General features: G+C 40.4%; 1 protein-coding gene across 1 annotated transcript in view; it reads right to left on the bottom strand.

The window, feature by feature from the left end:
• myo10l3 (myosin X, like 3) overlaps positions 1–20,117 on the bottom strand; it is a 70,146-nt gene that overhangs the window by 22,505 nt on the left and 27,524 nt on the right. Inside the window, exons 3-16 of the mRNA XM_078174450.1 lie at positions 17,203–17,361; positions 15,189–15,376; positions 14,970–15,104; positions 13,633–13,757; positions 13,509–13,522; positions 13,318–13,402; positions 12,873–12,979; positions 12,469–12,598; positions 10,728–10,846; positions 8,863–9,009; positions 7,317–7,417; positions 6,888–6,954; positions 6,154–6,246; positions 3,606–3,674 (exon numbers count right to left, since the gene is read on the bottom strand). Of these exons, the coding sequence (XP_078030576.1) occupies positions 3,606–3,674; positions 6,154–6,246; positions 6,888–6,954; positions 7,317–7,417; positions 8,863–9,009; positions 10,728–10,846; positions 12,469–12,598; positions 12,873–12,979; positions 13,318–13,402; positions 13,509–13,522; positions 13,633–13,757; positions 14,970–15,104; positions 15,189–15,376; positions 17,203–17,361 (1,539 nt within the window). The remainder of the gene's footprint in view (positions 1–3,605; positions 3,675–6,153; positions 6,247–6,887; positions 6,955–7,316; positions 7,418–8,862; positions 9,010–10,727; positions 10,847–12,468; positions 12,599–12,872; positions 12,980–13,317; positions 13,403–13,508; positions 13,523–13,632; positions 13,758–14,969; positions 15,105–15,188; positions 15,377–17,202; positions 17,362–20,117) is intronic.

The following is a 20,117-nucleotide window of genomic DNA, read 5'->3' as shown; positions in this document are numbered from 1 at the left end:
GAGTATGTGCAGCAGTGTGAGAAAAAGCCAAAAGAGCTTGGAAACTAAAAGATATTTAAAATAAATGCAACTAAACAGAAAAAGAAAATAGTACAAATGAGCAGAAGTAATGAATTTGCAATTTGCTTCAGAGTGATTTGCAGCATTATCCGAATAAAATCCGAGCTAATCAAATATTCTGTAAAGCAATGAACATGTCCACTCATAAATGTCAAATAAACTTAGATCTTAAATTACTATGATGACATAAAAAAATGCACAGCAATAACTACTTACTGTCTGTTTTTGTTGATGGTAAATTTATGATTCTCAACCACTGAGATATTTGCAATTTTAATGTAAAGGGAGATGGAAAAATGTTGTTCCAAGTAAGCTTTAATGAAAGATAATGAGCTATGAATGGGTGTAAACAGACAGATTTTACTGCTGCTGAGTTTGTTGCATTGTTAGCACAGTTTTTGCTAACTTGCTCTTTGAGGTGCAGATGATTCAAACTCTAAAGGTGTCATTATTGACCCATAATTCAACTGCTAAAAGGTTTAATGTCAATCCAGCACAGATTGAACACAAGAATTAAAATATAGCCTATTTGTCCATATTCATATGCACTATATTTATCTTCTGGAAACTTCATATCCAGACTGAGTGATTAATGTTTTCACATGGGAACATTCACACACACATGTGCACAAAGTGTGACATGAGTGGGGACTATACTGAACGCGTGTTTTGAGTGCTCTGTGTGGCCAAAGAGGAGGGGGATGGGCCAGCAGAGTGCCTCTATGTTAATGCAGTCACCTGTTGAATTCTGTTCAGGCCTCATCTTAGCAACACGGCATTCCTCTGCCCGCCCCACATGTAATGCACTCTGAGTTTGTTTGTGTTTGCGTGTGTGCATGAAAATAAAAGTGCATATGAAGTATTTTATGCATAGAAATAACATGAAACACTGTAATCTAATCACAAACCCATGTGAATGTGCGTGTATGAGAGCTTGTATTCACAGCTGTGTGCGTGTATACTATAATCCAATAACAACCCCCATCCCCCATTCTCAAGCCTCGAGGCTCATGGGGAGCCATGAGATCCAAACTTGACGACACATGTATTTATAAATCACAGACACACTAATTACACTCCATTCCTCTCACATAGGAATAGACTCGTACAAAAGGCTCTGTGTGTGTCAGTTGCAGGTTGAGTTAACTGGGATGGTCTCATGACGCCGCAGAGAAATGAAGAATTACACACAGTCGGAGTGCAAAGACTTGCAGGTGCACTAATCGTGCAAACACAATCAACAATAATAAGATACAGTAAATCCGCAACATTGCATTTGGAAAGTTCCTTCACATAAAGACACAAGATCAGTCTTTTAATATGTGCCTTTTTCCACGAATGCATGAAGCTTTAACCACATTAGTCTTGCGTGACCAGCCTTTGGTTCTTCGCAAAACAAGATGTGACCACGTGAGATAAGCAAACCTCAGCTGAATCAAACACGCTGGGAGCTGCTCCACCGAACGGTTTGGTCTGGTTGCATTTCAGGAATTAAAACCTATGACGACAGAAGGGCTGAACAAAAGCAAAGCCATATGTAAGATGTGCTAAACATGTGCTAAATATTGTGGAAATGCCATTCTCCAAAACCATTTAACAAAACATCACCCAGATACCCATTAAAAAAAAACCCCACTGGAGATGGCATATGTGTTTCGGTTACCATCTAATTTTCCACGTGCTGCGAAAATAATTGAGGCTATCGCAACTTTTTTTCTGCACCACTTTTTACAACGTACATTTTTTCTGGTCGCTCAATAGTCACTGATTGTTGAGTCCATAGAGTTGGACTTAACTGTAGACTGCTGTTGTGAGTGTCAAATAAAAAGTACATTAATGTAACTGCTGTAGGGCCAATTAAAGGTTCACTATGCAGGATTGAAGGTTAGTGTTTGTGAACACACAAACCAGCAAAAGTAAAAGCAAAAGTCAATCCAAGATTCACTCTGGTTTGGTGTTTTGCCTTGCTGTCTCTTGGATACTGGTTGCTTACAGTCTGGCACCTGGTCGCTACTTTTTTATGAAGCCTGGACCTACCTGAGCACTTTGGGGGTACATACCCATAAACTTCCCAAACACAGAAAGTAAGAAGAAAATACGACAATCTAGGGAAAGGTTTGTGCAGATGAATACACTGGCATACACTTCTAGTGGGTCATAAGTAATGATTAAGAGGGACTGCTCCTGTATGAGTTTATACATTGTTTTTAGTTAAATCCTGTATGGTATATCTTTAATGTAAACAATATTTTTCAAAATGCACTGGGTTAGAGGGTTTCTTGTACAATTTACAGCATTAGTTCTGTAAAAATCTCTTTCATATCCAAGCAAAATCTGTACTGTAACGGAAATGTCTCCAATCAAATTGATACTGACTCCAATCAGAAAGCTGATCAAATTGGGACTTTGGAAATTTACCAGATGAAACAGATGACATACTCCTTGAGACTCCAAAAAGAAATATTTAATAAAAGATGGGGCCCTGCTTTCACCATACTAACATAGTGAAGTGATCGAGTATATGTATCTTTATCTCCCCTACCTGACTCACCTCTTGATGCATATACATACACTCAAGCCACTGTATACACACATGCAACTTCCCTCCCTAACCTTTACATTTTTTAGTCTTTTTTTGTCCAACATTTCTTTTGTTTTATTTCAAAATTAATACTTTAAGCTTGGATGTGTTTGGTTTATGTCAGTTTAGTGTTGTTTGCCTGTAAGCCACATAGGCACAGCTGCAAAAAAACAGAAAAAAAAACAGCATGGAAATTCTGAAAATGATTGTATAAGTTGCTGAAATTGAAATGAAAACTAAGTTAAAAAAAAAAATTGTGACCTTGTCAATCAGACTCGATTCAGGAAATCAGTGTTGACACCCAGCCCTGAAGTTCACGTCAGACAACAACTTAATCTAAATCAACTGCACTTCCCCGGCACCACACATATAATCAAATCTATGTGGTGATGCTACTATTTCCCTGCTGGACTCACGGCACCATTTCAGATAACAGAAGGAGCTTTCAGAGAGGCGACCAAACTCTCCAGAGAGACACACTGGACAGAGAGAGAGAGAGAGAACAACTGGTTGGACTGCCTGTCCTCTCTGGACCGAGTCATTACCATACACATCCATGCCAGGCTTGTGACTGAGCTGCCACACTCACACTGAGGAGACCTTGTCTGAGGCAGGCGCTTCATAAGGCCATTCTTTATCAAGGCAAATCTTTCTACTCTCCCCACACACATCCCTCCTGCACTGTCCACTCTCCCTCTTCCCTGACTTTGCCTTTCTCTACACTTCCGTCAGGAGTAATCTCCGCTCATCATGTAAGCAAAGGAAGGGGAGGATGACGGTGAGGCAGATTCTCCTGACTCAGGGAAAAAGACAGTGGAGGATGGGCGCGGCATCAACATCCTGTAGCTGATTTTGGCAAAGGCGCCCACGCTGCCCATCCAACAACTACCTCACTTCCCCGACATACTCATTCAGGAAGCTGGTTTTACTCGGTATCTGTGTGTGTGTTTGTGTTGTTAATTACCTCTCCGGCGTAGTGCTTAATGCCAAACTGGTGGTCGGTCACTCTGGGCTTCACATAGTATGGGTTTGTCTGGGGAGAAAGGACAAAGAGACCACTGACTTTTAGAAATGCTCTTCATGTCTGCCTAATTAGTGATAATCAAACGAACCAGACAACACTGAGAGGTGCAGGGGAGAGTTCAAAGGGCAGCTGAAAGGCCGTTAACACATTGAGGGCTACAGCTAATGGATATTATCATTATCACATCAACTGTTGACAAGTTTATTCTACAGATGTTGGTCCCCGAGGTTAGAAAAGAACAGGCGAAAAAGCTTTTAAATACGATGCCAATTCTTCCTGGAATAATGTTCAGAAGGACCTGAAAATGTCGGAGCAGATCACTAGGGATGAATTTAGGTCAATTTTGAAGGACTGAGAAAACAGTACTCTTGGTGAATGTAATTGCATCTAAATTTTCACTGAAATTGTTTTGGGAAATTATACTTGCATCATAACTGTTTTTTTGTTTTCTCTCCTCTTCTTTTGATCTTGACCTTGTACTGCACATTAACTGGACATTGCTCGCTAATTTGTGGTATGTGACAGTTGTAAATGTCTGTTTGTATGGTTTGTGTGTATTGTTGTAACAATGTTCATGTTAAGGACATGCGTGATTAGTTGTCTAAATGATGAAACGTCCGCCCCCTCGCTAGTCAGCACCAGAAATATTAGTCGGTTAAACCAATTAGTGTTTTATTCATGTACAAGGCCGCTTAAATGTCATGCAGCCGCCCACCACTAGTGGGGGCTACAGAGCGGTCAGACAACAGTCTTCCTCCTCACGGTAATGCTCGAGTAGACTGGAGTTTTAAAACAGCACTGTGGGAAATTGGAGAGGTGTCATCTCGCAAAAATGAAAACAAGGTTGCATGTAGGCTGTGTCACTCGAGTGGAGCAATGCACAACTACATTCGACTCAAGCATCTGGCTGCTGCTGCTAGCGGTGCTAGCCCTAACCCAGCTCATCATGACAACGACCTCGCAAGATATGCTTCCACTTAACTTTGTTGAAGGTAAAGGCTTCAGGAAGTTAATGGAATGTGTTGAGCCTGAATACACTGTGCCGATACCTTTTTTTTAGACTAGTCGATTAGTCTTCTAGTCTAAAATTTTCGTTTAGTCGAAAGGGAAATTAGTTGCCAGGAACATCCCTAATTCATGCTGCCCTCTTGATCAGATCAGGTCTGACCAAGGTCTGAAAATGAGATTTAAATCTCAATGAGAATTTTACCTGGTTACATTTTTTTGTAAATAGCTTATGAATCTTAGTCTATATCAGTGGTTCTCAACCTTTTCCATGTCAAGGACCAATATATTGACAACATTAGTTAATGGACCCCCATTTGATAGGATTTCGCTTCAGGGAGCTAGGTTGTTAGATATCTACTAGGACCAGAAATCTATAGCTGTCAACTACAGTTGTAGAGATAACCGTGGAGGAAGTGATCAGAAAAGTCATGCTTATGACTCTTACTCACATTGGTCTCACTTCTGTGGTGAATTAAATATTTAAAAAATAGTTTATACTATTCCCCTACTATTTTTCTAGGGACCACATGGAACTCCCCTAAGGACCCCTGGGAGTCCCCGGACCTCTGGTTGAGGACAATTGGTCTAAACAGTGTTGGGAAAAAAGTGAAGAATGTCTCTAATTATTTTCCAGGGCCCCAGCTGAGGTCTTTTTTTTTCTAAAAAATAGTCAATACATTTACAATGACAACAATCTCAACCTGCTTCCAAAGGTGTATTTGTGTTGGGTGTGTTTCTGTGTCTCTTGCTTCAACTAAGTCTAAAAATAAATTAATTGATTTACAATTATATGACATTTCTTTCACACATGTTTAATTATCTTGTTATTTTTGTTTTTGTTTCAATGTTTTGTCTAACTCTACTTATATTGTATTAATGTCACTGAGAACCCCCTTGAAAACCAGATGTTACATCTCAAGGGTTTACCTAATAATTTCCAACATTTGAGAAGCGGAAAAATTTGGCATTTTTCCTTGATAAATAATGATTCATCATATTATCACAATTATTTTCTGCCAGTCAACTAATCAACCGATGTCATTTCTCCTGCATGAAATGGCACAGCATCTCTCTCTAACTCCTTCGCCTGTGACCTTAAAACTCGACATATGCTTCAGACACCTGAGGGAGAGGTCAGCCAGTTCTTAGGTCTCACTTTGTACCTCTTCTGTTTTTCCCATCAGCCATTGAAAACCCAGCTGGGTTTTCTGAGGACACTCTTTTCTCCTGCACACAATGCTGATCACATTTCAGCATTGTTGTGTTTGCATGTGAGAGCGCTCGGGGGCGTGTATGAGTGCTGCACGGACGTTCAACTCTGAACTGAAGGCAATTCATCGGCCGGGGGAGAGGTTTAGCTCTTTTGGGCTGTCTGAGCTGAGTGGGTGGTGGAGGGATATGGATCATTTTTATGTCTTTATGAGTTTCTCCCCGGAGACATGTGAACGATGTATGTTTTCGTATGTGCATGTGGACTCACTGCGTGTCGGCTGTGCAGTTTCTCCAGGAGGGTGTAGTCCGTGCCTTTGGGGAAGCGACTCTCCTCATTGATAAGAGCCAACATGCCCAGTTTCTAAAGGGGAGACAGACAAGAGGAGCAGAGAGGGTGAAGCACACCGCAGTCATGATGGAACTAGTTATAATCCCATTGGGGCACATCTGGCAGCTTTTATTATAACAATGCGTCCAGGAAACTCTAAACAGCAGAAGAATTAATTCAATTCTCTCTTTTATTTACAAAGCGAAGGTTCACTGAGCAGGCACGATGTTTGGCAGCAACACCTAACTTCACAGTTACACACTAAAACAGCAGAAATCCTCTTATGAAGGGCCATCAAGCTAAATCACACGTGTAAAAGGGGAATAAAATGGTTGCAGTGTAGTCTTTTTGCTTTCCCTAATTTTTTTAACATTTGTGATTCTGACCCAGAAACCGTTCAGACACACGCCCACCTCTGTAGAAGCTCAGTTTTAACCCACATTATAACTATGGTGATAAAATAAAACAAATTATCTTAATGCCTCACTTCAACCGTACCTCCAGCCACTGACTGGTGTACATTACTGTGCACACAACATGCAAAATGAGACTATATAATGATAGAGTAGGAGATGGAGGTCAATGTAAGCACAGTGTGGCGTCTGGGTCAGCAGCACGCTCTGGCTGGCGGTTAGCGGTCGATGCTGGTGGTGACTTTGCTCTCTAAGGGTTACCTTTTCTATGAGATCCAGACACTCAGCGTTATCCATCCAGTCTATGGCCTCCCACTGGATCCCCTCCCTGTCAGGACACACACACACACACACACCATGTATATATATAAATATAAACAACTGGGAAGACACAATGGCTGTATTGTCCAGCGTGAGCATGTGATGAAATGAGCCATGTCCAAGCTGCTGGCCAATTATACAAGAACACAACTGTCTGTGGGAGAAACTGAGCCTATTCCAAACCTCTGGCAGTTTGCCTGCATCCCCGTGAGGAGGCCCAACCCCCATCCCCAGTCCTATCTGTCTGTGGGACCGTCTCCAGCACATGAAAAGTCTTGTTTTGTTTTCAAAGTATCTACCAGCGCACAAGCCGAATTTGAAGACATATAGTGTGTCTCTGAATTGTTTGGATATGTTAAACATCTTTACCTGTTGTACTCCAGCTGTTCCAACGAGAAGATGTGCTTGTTGAAATACTCCTGGAGTTTCTCGTTGGCGTAGTTGATGTTAAACTGTTCAAACCGGTTCACCTGCAGGATGAAAGCATGATTTGAAAGCCAGTTCTGTAGCTTGAAGATCCCCCTTAGATACGTTTTAAGACACATACAAATACTCTGATGGATTAATGTGATTTTACCACAGAAAAGTTCAAATACTTTGTTAAAAATTCTTAAAATCATATTTACTTCATCTCTCTTACTGAAAAATCAAGGATATATGAAAATGCAAATGTGACTTTCCTTCAAAAGTTTAACTGCTAAACAAAATGTCTCCCATTTCACTGAAAGGTCCATTTTCAGTGCACTAGAAGTTTCAAGTATGCACATCAAACTTGCAGAAGTGGGACTAAGCCATTGTCTTGTAAAGCTGGATTAAGAGCCTATGCTGTTGTGAGCATTTATACTTGTGTGGTGGTGTGTCTGTGTCACTCTGCAGATACACCTCCAAAACACTAATCAGCAGTGGGCTTTCTGTGAAGTGCTGTAAAGTCGAGTTGATTAATTAATGTGGAAACACACATTAAACACATATTAAACATGGCTTAATAGCAAGTAAGTACACAAATCAGCGTCAGTATAACTCGCAGCATTCACATACAAAGCACTTGTCTTTTGCTGGACACATTTCCCTCCACAAAAAAACAACATGCTAATGTTATTAGCGTGAGTCTATGGCATTTTACCTTGTATAAATTAGCGCAGCGGCTAGCAGAAATTTCCAGGGACAACAGCAACACTTAACAAAGGTAATGTTACAAAATTCAGCTCCGTTACAATTCACAAAGGTTCACCAACAAGACAACGGTCTCATACTGAACATCTTTTCCAAACAAATATAACATGCTAACATCATTAGCACAAGACTATGGCATTTTACATTGTATAAATTAGCCTAGCGACGAGTGGAGATTTCCTCTGCGCATATGAAGCCAACACAAGACTTAAAATGCTATTTTTGTGGAGGCTTTATTATCAACACAAGGCATTGCATCTTGGTCTGTAACTTCTGAATGGCACGGGTTGCATATCGCAATTCGTCCTTTGTTGACCACTGCATAGTTTTTCTTTGTCAACGAGTCACTGGCGTTAAAGTCCAGGTCAGGTTGCAAGTCTTTTTTGATTCTGTCAGGTCGCATCTAAAGTCATCAAATTTGTGACTCAACTCTGACTCAAGTCCACACCTCTGGTAAGTTGCATATTGGACTAAGATTTAAATGTCACAAAATCCTGCTGGTTCAGAAGTAAAGTGATCTCACCAAGTTTTGAATGATGATTTTAAAGCCCCTGGAAATTTGGTTTAAATTTTTAAACATAAATGTCTAAATAAACAGACAACAATTAAATATTGTAATCTGCCACATGAAATAACTAAACCTGTTAGTAGTCTGACAGGATTTTGTATTTATGTAGGACCCAACTGACTTAAGTGAAGTATTTTACTGAGTAAAGCTTAAATTAGACGAGTGAACATTCACCTCAAAGTTCTCAAAGCCGAAGATGTCCAGGATGCCGATGGACTTGAAGTTATCTTTGCCTTTGATCTTCTGGTTGATCCTCATTATGATCCAGGAGAAACACTGAGAATAAAGTGCCATGGCAACCGAGTCCCGCGAGTCCACTGCCTGTGAATCATGACACGGAGAGACGAGGGTTACCATGGCTACCAAAGCAGGAATAAATAATAAGAGACAAAGAGAGGAAACTTTGCAGACTGTATGCTAAACACCACATACAGCACATCACCATATACATTTCGTCTGCTCTATCAGATGGCAGTTAAAGCTGTTAAAAACAACGACAGGTTTGATTGTAATGGGGTGTGTGTGTGTGTGCCCATAAAACAAATAGTGGTTTGAAAACAAAAGACGTGTTATGTCGGCGTCTGTCTGCAGGCAGCAGGTAAGACGACGTCTGTTTGCACAATAGACAATGCCGTTTATCACCTGCATATCTTAAGGGTGATGCACTGTAGGCACTAGTTGTTATTATATAATTTTTTAACCCAGCACCAGGAAATGACGCCTCCCTTTGCGTTAAGCTCCAGTAAAAGAGAGTATGAGTTATAATTGTTTCAATCATAATCTTGGACTCATCTTTTCTACAGCTGTTGTAATTTGTGACAAACTCCACTAATTGAACACTCTGCACACAAGTCAAACAAGCGACTAAATCTATTTCACCGTTTGACCCAGCTCTGATTTTCTCCAGCTGCCGAGAAGTCGGCCTTCCAGCCAGACACCATCCGTGCGCGAGTATAAAAAGCTTGAGCTTGCCAGCTACACTTCCTCCACAGGCATTGTGCTTGAACTGAAAACAAAACAAGAGTGTGGCGGTGTGTACTGTATTTGGGGGGCAACAATGCTCCTGGGCTTTTGAGTAATCCATCATGCCCCGTCACCTCTTGCAACTAGCGGGTGTGAACAGAGCGCCGGTGGCTCCAGGATCTCCGTCACAGGGGTGAGAAGAATGGCTGTTTGTCTAGGATGAGGGGGTGGGAGGGGCTTAGTGCAGGCAGTCGTGGGGTGGGTGACCCCTGGCCGCTGTGAGAAGAAGCCATTCTTACCGACTCCAGGACTGGAATAATGAAGTCTATTAAGAGACAAGCTGCTTCAAAGGCCAGGCAGAACAAGCAGCAGCAGGGTGACAGCACAAGGTCTTTGTCTGCTGATGAAAAGCTTTCTTGTGACTTTCGTGTCGCTGTGATAATAGTAAAGGTCCATTCTGCATATTCGCTGATATTTATGCGTGAGTGGGCCGAAGGCTTGAGCTCAGCCAAAAAGGATTGTGTCATGCGTCAGAATGTTCTTGTGGCGTATGGTGGAAAGGATAACAGCACATGAAGACTTGTGAAATATTCACATTAATTACAGACATGTGAAGCCGAGAGAGGCTTATTACGCCAACGTCTTGGTGCCTGGCCGCGCTGCCTCCAGAGGAGAAGACTCTCACTTCACCCTCAGTCATTGCCTCTATTGTGCTTTTGACTCAGATCACTATCACGATGGCTTTATTGTGCCAGGAATCTGGCAGACAAAAAGCAGGAAATGGCTGGGAGTCACGCAAGGGATCTGGAGAGGCATGTGGGGGAGAGGAGCGGAGAAAGGCTGTGTGTGTGTGTGTGTGTGTGTGTGTGTGTGTGTGTGTGTGTGTGTGTCACCAGGACAGGGGAGGGAGAGGGGGTGAGGACACGGGGCAACAAACAGGCACCCACTGTATTTTTCAGTGTCTTTAATTCAAGAAAAACAGACAGAGCAGACGTCAGAACAATCCCTGAAATCTGGGACATAACGGGGCTGTGTTAGCTGTGTGATTCCTGTAATGAGGCTGGATGTGTTGTTACCTGCTCCACAGTGAGTGGTGAGCAGATCTCCTCTCCTCTGAGGATCATGGAGCGCTGGGTCAACACCTCTGACAGCTGGAAGGAGTCCAGGCCGAGCAGCTCGCTGACGTTACTGACAACTGAAACACACACACACACGCGCACACACACAAATGCATTAGATGTGGCGTATGTGCAGTGTTCAGGTGTCTCCTCTTGATGTCAAACAACAGACGTGACATATAGACAGTGATCCTATACAGTCTATAGGAAACTCTACTCTGCTGGCTGGGTTGTAGCGCTCTGCAGTCACTGTAGTTCACTGGTTTGTTGGAAAAGAGGTCAGACACAGCGAACAAAGGAGCCTTGAGCTCATGTTACAGCCTGTTCAGAGCTCTGTCTGCTAGTGCAATGTCAATCAAATTCAGGGCATGAGGAGTACAGCAGAGTGGTCCAGCATCAGCGGTGAGCTAATTATCTGTTTTAGAATATTTAGGTTTTCTGCATATATTTAGGTTTTCTGCATTAAATTCCAGCAGAAACAATCGCTCATTTGAACTGGACTTTTCTTCACCACTTCAGCCCGAATGTTCTATGTTTTTCCCTAAATAGCATTAAAGATTAAATTTTATTCTACTGTTTGCTAAACATCACATACATTTTAGATCCACCACTTCAAGCTGTCGTTTGCAACTGTTTTATTCTCATCACACATTTCCCTATCACTGCTGTTATGTTTAGCTCACAAGGTAAAAAAGTTAGTTGTTCCTTTGTCTGGTTGCCAATACAGCTGCAACAATAAACTGATTAATTGATTAGTTATGAACTATTAAATTAAACACAAACTTATTTGAAAATTGATTAATCTATTTAAGTGATTTTATTAAAAAAAAAATCAAAATTATCTGATTTTAGATTCTTAAATGTGAATATTTGTGACAGTGAACTAAATATCTTTGTGTTGTTAACAAAATAAGACAACTGAAGACGCCATATTGAGCTTTGAGAAAAACTGATGGACATATTTCACCATTTTCTGACATTTTTAAGACCAAACAACTGATTGATTAATTGATAGATAATTTACTAAAATAAAAGTTAATAAAATTAATCGCGAAATAATATAATCATTAGTTGCAGTCCTATTAAACATACTTTGGTTTTCTAAGGAAATGGGTAATTTCAGAGACGCTTTGATATAGCTGCAATCATTAAACAATTTCCCCATGATTTCTTAGGAAATATCCTAGAAATAACTATATAATTTAGTATTAATTACAGGTAAAACGGGAATTTCCTTCAAAGTCAAAAGTAAAAGTAAAAGTAAAAGTAAAAAGTACAGGAAAAGGAAGTAAATGAGTGATAAATAAAACCTGTAACAAGTCAACATGACAAAAGTACAAATAAGATTAATTAAAAATAAAATAATACAAAAGCTATATTCACTATAGACACCTTTCACTTATACAGATACTGATAATGCAGAAAACCCTTTTGTGGTGTTTATCTGACCGTCTGTGCACTGACTAACAGACTGCAGACTAATAACTATAATTAGTATCAAATGACACAGTTCTCTGGGAAACTTGCTTGGGAATTATTAAGAAATTATTCAGTAATCAAAGCGATAAAGCATTCCTGGCATCTCATATTTTTATACTTCTGAGGAACAGACTGAGGGTGTGTCACTTTTGTCAGGATCAGTCTAACACGCACTGTGTAGTAGATCTGTTATGTAATATTCTCTTTTTTTTTTTCCTACCCCCTTTGGAGGTGATCTGAGCCCCGCCAGCAGTCATGAATTCAATGTTGCCCATCTGGAGGACAGCAGACAGCAACTTGAACACGTCTCTGATCTCCTCCTCAGTGAACTCCATCACTTTGAGGGCCTCCTGCGACACAAGACAAAGTTAGACAACATGTCACTGTAACGACACCAGAAACACACAAGAGCCATTCAGGGAAAACATGATTGTGTTTTCCCTTGGAGCTATAAACCGCTTATATGAACATGATTCAAAATGTGACATGACACAATTAAATAACATGTTTCCCCTCAGGCTCATGTTCTCTGGAAGTCTGTCCGGAAAGGTGGGGTTACAATCCTGATAAAGGCTTATGGCGCCCTCTGGGGGTGAAACAACACTTACACACACACACACTTACCATCACACTGTCAAAGAGCTGCTTGTCATCCAGACTGTTGTCTTGCACGCAGCCTGACTGACTCAGGTAGTGGTACGACTCAGGACCCTCGGACAGGAGGTACATGTCTGCAACAGAGATGTAAAGAGACATATGACCACATATAACAGCATAATGATTTTATGTATTCTGTTGCCAATCTCAACCCTTTCCTGTGAAAACAAACAAAGAATAGTTAGCTTGTGCATTAGCTCCTGTTTGTTCAAATTGTGGATTTGGATTTCTTCATATTTATTTGACTGATTTTTTACACAAAATTTCAGATTGGCTGCCCACCATTAAATTATTTTGCATTTCCTTTAGAGCTGAGTGAAGCAGATGTCTTTATAATTCTGATATTTTAGGCATTAGTCAACTGTTGTGGTCAGAAACTTGGTGTCTTCTTTTAAACTCTGTAAAAACCAACCTCTGTGGTCTCTGTCCGCCCCTGCTAACAGAGAGTAGAAGATGTGGTAGTTTCTCTCTCCAGGATTCTGTCGAACCACACGGTTCTTGAGGAGAAGATGGTGAGAAGAAATGATGAAACGTGTTGATGACTGATTCATCAACATCAATTCAGCCCCTTCTACTGAATGTTTCAAAACAACCCAAACTTACCTTTTCCAGCAAATCTGATGACTGAAAGTCAAGGAGAACAATTTAAACTTACAGTGAATACGTGTGCTGAAAACAGACGCTATGATCATGTGACTTCTCTACGGTGCATCTCAGTGAAGGATACAGTCAATGATGCAGCCACCCTGAATGTTTCCGTTCTGGGAAAAGTGAAGCTGGATGAACTTTCCAAAGCGACTGGAGTTATTGTTGTACACTGTCTTAGCGTTCCCGAAGGCCTCCATGATGGGGCTGCAAAGAGGAAAAACAATCAAACAAGTCAAATAAGGAAGCCTTTTTTACATCAACAGATCTTCCATCATTACATCTTGATCAAGATCCAGAAGCAGATTCTATGCAACCTGACTGAAAGTACGCACTCTAACAGTATATTTACTCGTCTATCATGAATTTTGACTTCTATACTCTCCCTGAACTGCATCAGTGACGAGAAGATTTTTGATATTTGAAAGGAATTTAGCATATTGATCAGTATTGTGGCCCCAAAGAGCTACTAAACAAAATAACACTTTCTTGTCCTTTCCTAAATTCTACTGTGTTTGACGGGAATGTCTGATGAATGTGATGGCCAAAAAGATGTTTTAGAGATTTTTGAAGAGATTGCAGTTTTGGTGGAGACTCTGTTAATGATTACAAGGAAATACAGTTTAATATCACAAGGATGACATCCACGAGTAACAAGATGCATTACAACAAACGTTAAAAACTTGCAGAACATCACAGTGTAGGACAGACATTCAACATAGCTTATTACTAAAACTATTATGTAAACAAAACATATTAAAATAAACAAAGTATCACAGATAAGATGATTAAAAAATATTCCTTAAAGTGCCAAAGGTTTATGATTTATTGGTCTAATAATCTAAAAATGAGCATATACAAAATATCACTAATAATAACAAAGAAAACATGGCCGAAACTTTTCAAATGTAAAGGGGACAAGATAAGGGTGCTTTTGATTATGCTAACATGTCTCCTTGCTCCCCTCACACAAATCTTTTCCTCATGTCTTAGTTCCTCCCAGCAAGGATGTGAGAGAGAGATGCAAGGAAAAGATGCAAGGACTTAGGAGCCGAAGCTGCCACACGACACATCCTTGGTTCCACAGCATCAAGTCTTAAGCAATGTTAGTTACTATGCCACATGTGGAGGTGCAGCATTTCTACGTCATGCTTGATAGAAGAATTCCACGTAGGATACACCTATGTTTCCTCACTCTAGGCTCCTAAAGAACCCTCCTCTCTCCTCATCTCCTCATCTCCTCAAGACGCATTTAAGAGATTGAAAGATTCTCCAAAATGTTGGAGGGGGAATGATTTCCGGGTCACAGGAAGAAAGAGAATTCAGTGAAGGAAAACTTAACATAATGAAAAGCACCTCAGGTGTTGCTTCTTGAATAAAACACAGACTTGTGGTCAGAGGTCGGGGTTCAAACAGTACCTGCTCTGGACGAGAGCCTGCTCCACCCTGGTGGTCCTCTCTGACACAGGAGCACCTGCTGAGTTTTGACTCATCACTGAGAGAAACTTCAGCAGCAGCTTGGTGCTCTCCGTCTTTCCAGCACCACTCTCCCCACTGACGGCACAAAGACACAGAGATAAATAGGCAAATAAATGAATCTTTTAAACCTGTTAAACTCATTTCAATGTGGATGCTCACCTGATGAGAACACACTGGCTGTCATGTCTCTTCCACAGGCAGCGGTAACACTCATTGGCCACGGCAAAGATATGAGGAGGCAGCTCCCCCATCTGGTGTTTGCTGTACAGATCGACTGCAGTACCGTCATAAAGGCCTGCTATCTGCTTGTAGGGATTTACTGCCGCCAGGATTGAACCTATGTTGGTCTGAGGGAGATAAAAGAACAGACAGAAGTACAAAGGAGAAAGAGAAGAAGAAAGAGGAGGATAAACAAATCAAAGGAAGATGCAGATTATCAGTGAAAGATGACAGAATACTTTTACGATACTTACGCAACTTGTACACTTTGTGCAAACACTGAACCCATGTTTCTGATCTACACTCCAATTTCTTAACACTACCAGTTCAGCAGATTCACCCAGTTTCCTGTGACACAGTACCTGTAGCCAGTAATACTCTAAGAGTACTGCATATGGCCTAGTTTGCAGAGAAGCTGGTAGTATTTTAGGATCCATTGCTCCGGCTCGGGTAATGCGCTTTGGGGAAAGTTCCTAACAAAAGTGTGTTTGTGGGTCATCTTTTTACAATGATATCTTTCTGCGATACCATACAGACACACTGGTGCAAACTCTCCAAGACGAGATTAGGAGATAGGATTTCAGAAAACATGGTTACCATGTGACTGTGTGGGGAATGATTATTTTAATAAAGCCTGGGTGGTGTTTTAAGAGGACTTCAGGACTCTGCCCTGAAAATAATCCTGGGAGTGAGACAGGGCCAGAAAAACACATCTGAAATCTTGCATTGTTGAAGGAAAATCCAACTCTGAAAACTCTGCAGTGCACTCCAGGAGTGAGTTTAGTTAAGTAAAGTTATTCAGGATTGTTATCTTTAGTCTACTTTGCTTGCTTTTGTTAAATTTAGTTGTAGAGCTTATTTCCATACAATGCCCTCTGACAAGACCAAGAAACAGTGTGTAAACTTGTTTTATTCAGCTGTGCAGTTTTAACATGCATTACAAAGAACAATCAAAGGAGGAATTGCAGAGAAATAGCAAGAATGTGAGAAGAAATGTGGGCCATGCTCCTTACTCAAAACACAACAGATCTTGTTGTTGCATTGCATTTATCTGCCTCACAATAACCTCTTCCATGACACAAGCAGCATCCTTAAGCGGGAGGAAATCCTTGAGCGGAGGAAATCTCTGCTTAATGCTAGGCTAATTTATACAATGTAAAATGCCGTAGGCTTATGCTAATAACGTTAGCATGTTATATTTTTAGAAAAACGTGTTTAGTATAACACAGTTGTTTTGTCAGTGAACTTTGTAACTTTGCAAATTTTACCTTAATTTAAATGTTGCTGTTGTCCCTGGCTTCATATGAGTAGAGGAAAAGTTTGCTAGTCGCAAGGCCAATTTGTACAATGTAAAATGCCATAGGCTTGTGCTAAAAACGTTAGCATGTTGTATTTGTGGGGAAAAGGTGTCCAGATAAAGACAAATGCTTTGTCTGTGAATGCTGCGAGTTATAATGAAGCGGATTTGTGTACTTGTGTTTGAAATTGTCTCTATTAAGTCATGTTTGATGTGTGTTTTGAATCAACTAAACTTCACAGCACTTCATAGGAACCCATCGCCAACTAGTGTTTTGGAGGTATAACTGCAGAGTGACACAGACTCACCACTGCACAAGTGTAAGTGCTCACAATGGCAAAGGCCATGTACGTAGGCTACGGCGTAGGCTCTGCATAGAGCTGACGCACAAGTATAAATCCGCTTTAGGCAACATTACTGTCTTGAAAGGATGTAGTGTTTGGTTTTAAGCTCATAGGAAACTTGAAGACATAAGGAATCCACTGGTTACAACCATGCCAGCTTTATGCTAGTTGGCTTCTCAGTCTACTTATGCTGAACATCCCATTTCCCAGAAATATGAAAAACCCCACCCCTTAACCGGACAGTGGACCCACAGGTTGCACTACCATGGTAGTACAGGGTAAATGTGCTCAAAGATAAAGACGATGTGCTTACATAGATGTTGTCTTTCTGGTAGCGCAGAAAGAGGTTGTGCATGATGGCAGCTTCATGCAGCTCTGCCAGTGTGGACATGTCCTCCACTCCATGGATGCTGCTGGGGTGCATCGGGTACACCGTCTCCCTGTTCAGCTCCGCCTTCTGTAGGTAGATCACCTGGAACAACACAAACACACACACGTCAAAAAGTTAGCTTTCACAATCCTGTATGTCAGTGCTTAAATCATATAAACCAGTGGCCTGTATAGCATGAACATGCAGCACCCGAGGGTCATCATGAGCCATGTGCTTTATTAATTTGACGGTACAAAATGTATCATTTTGCAGCAGTGAGGATCGGCACAATAACTGTAAGTCCAGTGTATAAATCACACCCCTGCTGCTTTTAATTAACGGACTGAAATGAAAGGATGACAGTTGAATACATTATGGCTGCAACCAATTATTGGTTTCATTATATTATTGATCATCTGATTATTTTATAGCCAATTACTTGCCTAAATGTCTTAAAAACAGTTTTCAATAACCTAAGGCAGAGAGGATAATTAAATGCATTTAAGCAGTAGAACCAGTTAAGGTTTTTTATTTGATAAATGAATCAATTTATCGATTCAGAATTTCCTCAGACTTGTTTTTTTTTTTCTTTTTTACTAAACATGTTTTTGTAAATTGGATGTCATGTCAACAATACAAAAGTTCAGTTTCAGTATAGAAAGGACTGGGAAAGCGGTATGAGGTCTAAGTTTTCATTTTATGAATGTGATGAGTATTTTTTTGTAATTATTTATAGGTGCAAAAAAACAAAACAGTAGTGACTTTAAACCATTTAGATCCCCAAACCATTCCAATGGACGTAACTTTTCTAGCATGTCTAGATCTATGATTACTGTCCTCTCACTCCACCCAAGTGCACAGATTTATTTGATGGGATGTCTCTAAGCCATTGACAGTGTTCCACATCATCTGAAGTGGACTGCAGTAGAGCCATGCACCCATTTTTCACAAGCATAGCTGACGATGATGCAAAAACGAAGCACAAGGCACGTTTCAAACTATTAATCATATTGTTAAAGTAAATAATTTGTGTTTAAACAGTGTTTAAAGTCAGTGTGAGAAGTTACATTACTTCAACATGTCAAAAAAATAAGGTTTTCCTCAGGACTTTTTAAAAAATATCAGTTATCAGTCAGTGGACAGTACATCTCAATGCCACCAGAAAATGAATAGAGGAAATAATGTGTATATATATATTATCTAAAGAAAAAAATAGCTTATAATGCATTTTATTGATTATATACACTGAATATTGATCTTAGGATGTTTTCAACATACTGTTTTTGGGAGATACCTCAGAAATAAAGGAAATTTTGAGTTGAGATGACGAATACAACACAAAATAGTTATGCAATATGTTTTAAAGCATCGCTTTACTCATTGATATGAGTTAAACATTCATGAAAAATAAATGATCTCATGTTTTTTGTTGAAAAAGGTCTATTAGGACCATTTATTATTATTTTTTCCGATTTCTGCATTAAGAATTTTGTCCATTGGAATGGACGGGAAAAAACACATAATTTAATATCCCAATCAAACACATTTTTGGCTGCTGATTTATGAGCGCATTTAGAGTAAAAATCCACCATTACAAAAATGTTTGTGTGTATTCCAAACCAGCTCTGAGTGGATTAAAGGTACAATAATGATAGGAACAAGGGTAAATATCCAAGGACAGACAAATAAAACAAGATGACATACAGAATTATTTAGAAAATCAAGTCAGAGATATCTATGATAGATAAATAGATAGATAGATAGATAGATAGATAGATAGATGAAATATATGACCTCTGTAGTTTGACATAGTGCTTGCCAGCCTTGCGATACACTTTTAAATAGATAGACTTAAAATTTCAATACTATAGCAGATTACTGTCAAGGTGAACTGCATCATATATATCTTTAATACTACAGAGGCAACAACTTTACGCTCACTTATCCCATCACAGCTGACAAAGGCAGCAGACAGCCACAGGCCTCCAGTACACTCACCACAGCCTCAGGGTCTGAGCAGCACTTATGCAGGAGGAGGGCAGGTAGACAAGTTTACACAGATCTGAATCTGACTCTTCCACTGTGACCGTGGCACACACATGCATGAATGACAGGCAGATTCAAGCGATGATACAGGAATAACTGAGGTCAAAATGACAGATCGAGTCCCTGATGAGTGCCTGTCTGTGCCTGCTGCCAGCATACCTGTCAGATAGAGAGCCCCCTGTCTGACTCATGCCCGGACTTCTCTCCCTGTATTTGTTTGATTCACTTGTATATAACATCTCTCACCATGTCGCATTCCTGCAAAACGGCCAATAAGATACAGCAGTGGAGTAAGTGTGATGATTGGAGATGTCGCTGACTTGGCACTGGGGGCCAAGTGTTGACATGAAAGGCATCAAAAGGGAGATGGTGAGAAAGATGAACAGATGAATGATAAGAACCAGTGTCTCTATAGTGGTGGTGAAAACAGTCTCATAAACCAGCACAGACCTGGAGAGAGTCTCGCAGACTTTCTGTCTATCACAACTCTAATGGAAGAGACATCAGATAAGAGAAAAGACACACTACAACTGTGCTGGTCACTTGATGGGAAGCAGTGTGTAGATTAATACTGATGGACAAGCAGCTGGGGGTTGTGGTGTCCCAGTGCATTTCTGTTGGCACAGAACTGCTGAGTCAGCATAGAGAAGCTGCTGATTGAGTGTAGATGAAGCTTGAGACGGGTTTAGTTGGTTCTTTGAAGGCACAACTACTGAATCTGAGATAAGAAAGGCTTTCTTTGAATCGATGTATTCTGCTTGGCCAGGCTTTGCCAGTTTCTGGTTTTAGGCAGCGAAAAATACAACTTAACG

Source organism: Epinephelus lanceolatus, chromosome 14 (assembly GCF_041903045.1).
Source record: "Epinephelus lanceolatus isolate andai-2023 chromosome 14, ASM4190304v1, whole genome shotgun sequence".
Classification (NCBI taxonomy): domain Eukaryota; kingdom Metazoa; phylum Chordata; class Actinopteri; order Perciformes; family Serranidae; genus Epinephelus; species Epinephelus lanceolatus.
Note: the sequence above shows the minus strand (reverse complement) of the source record. Positions and strands in the feature narration are given on the sequence as shown.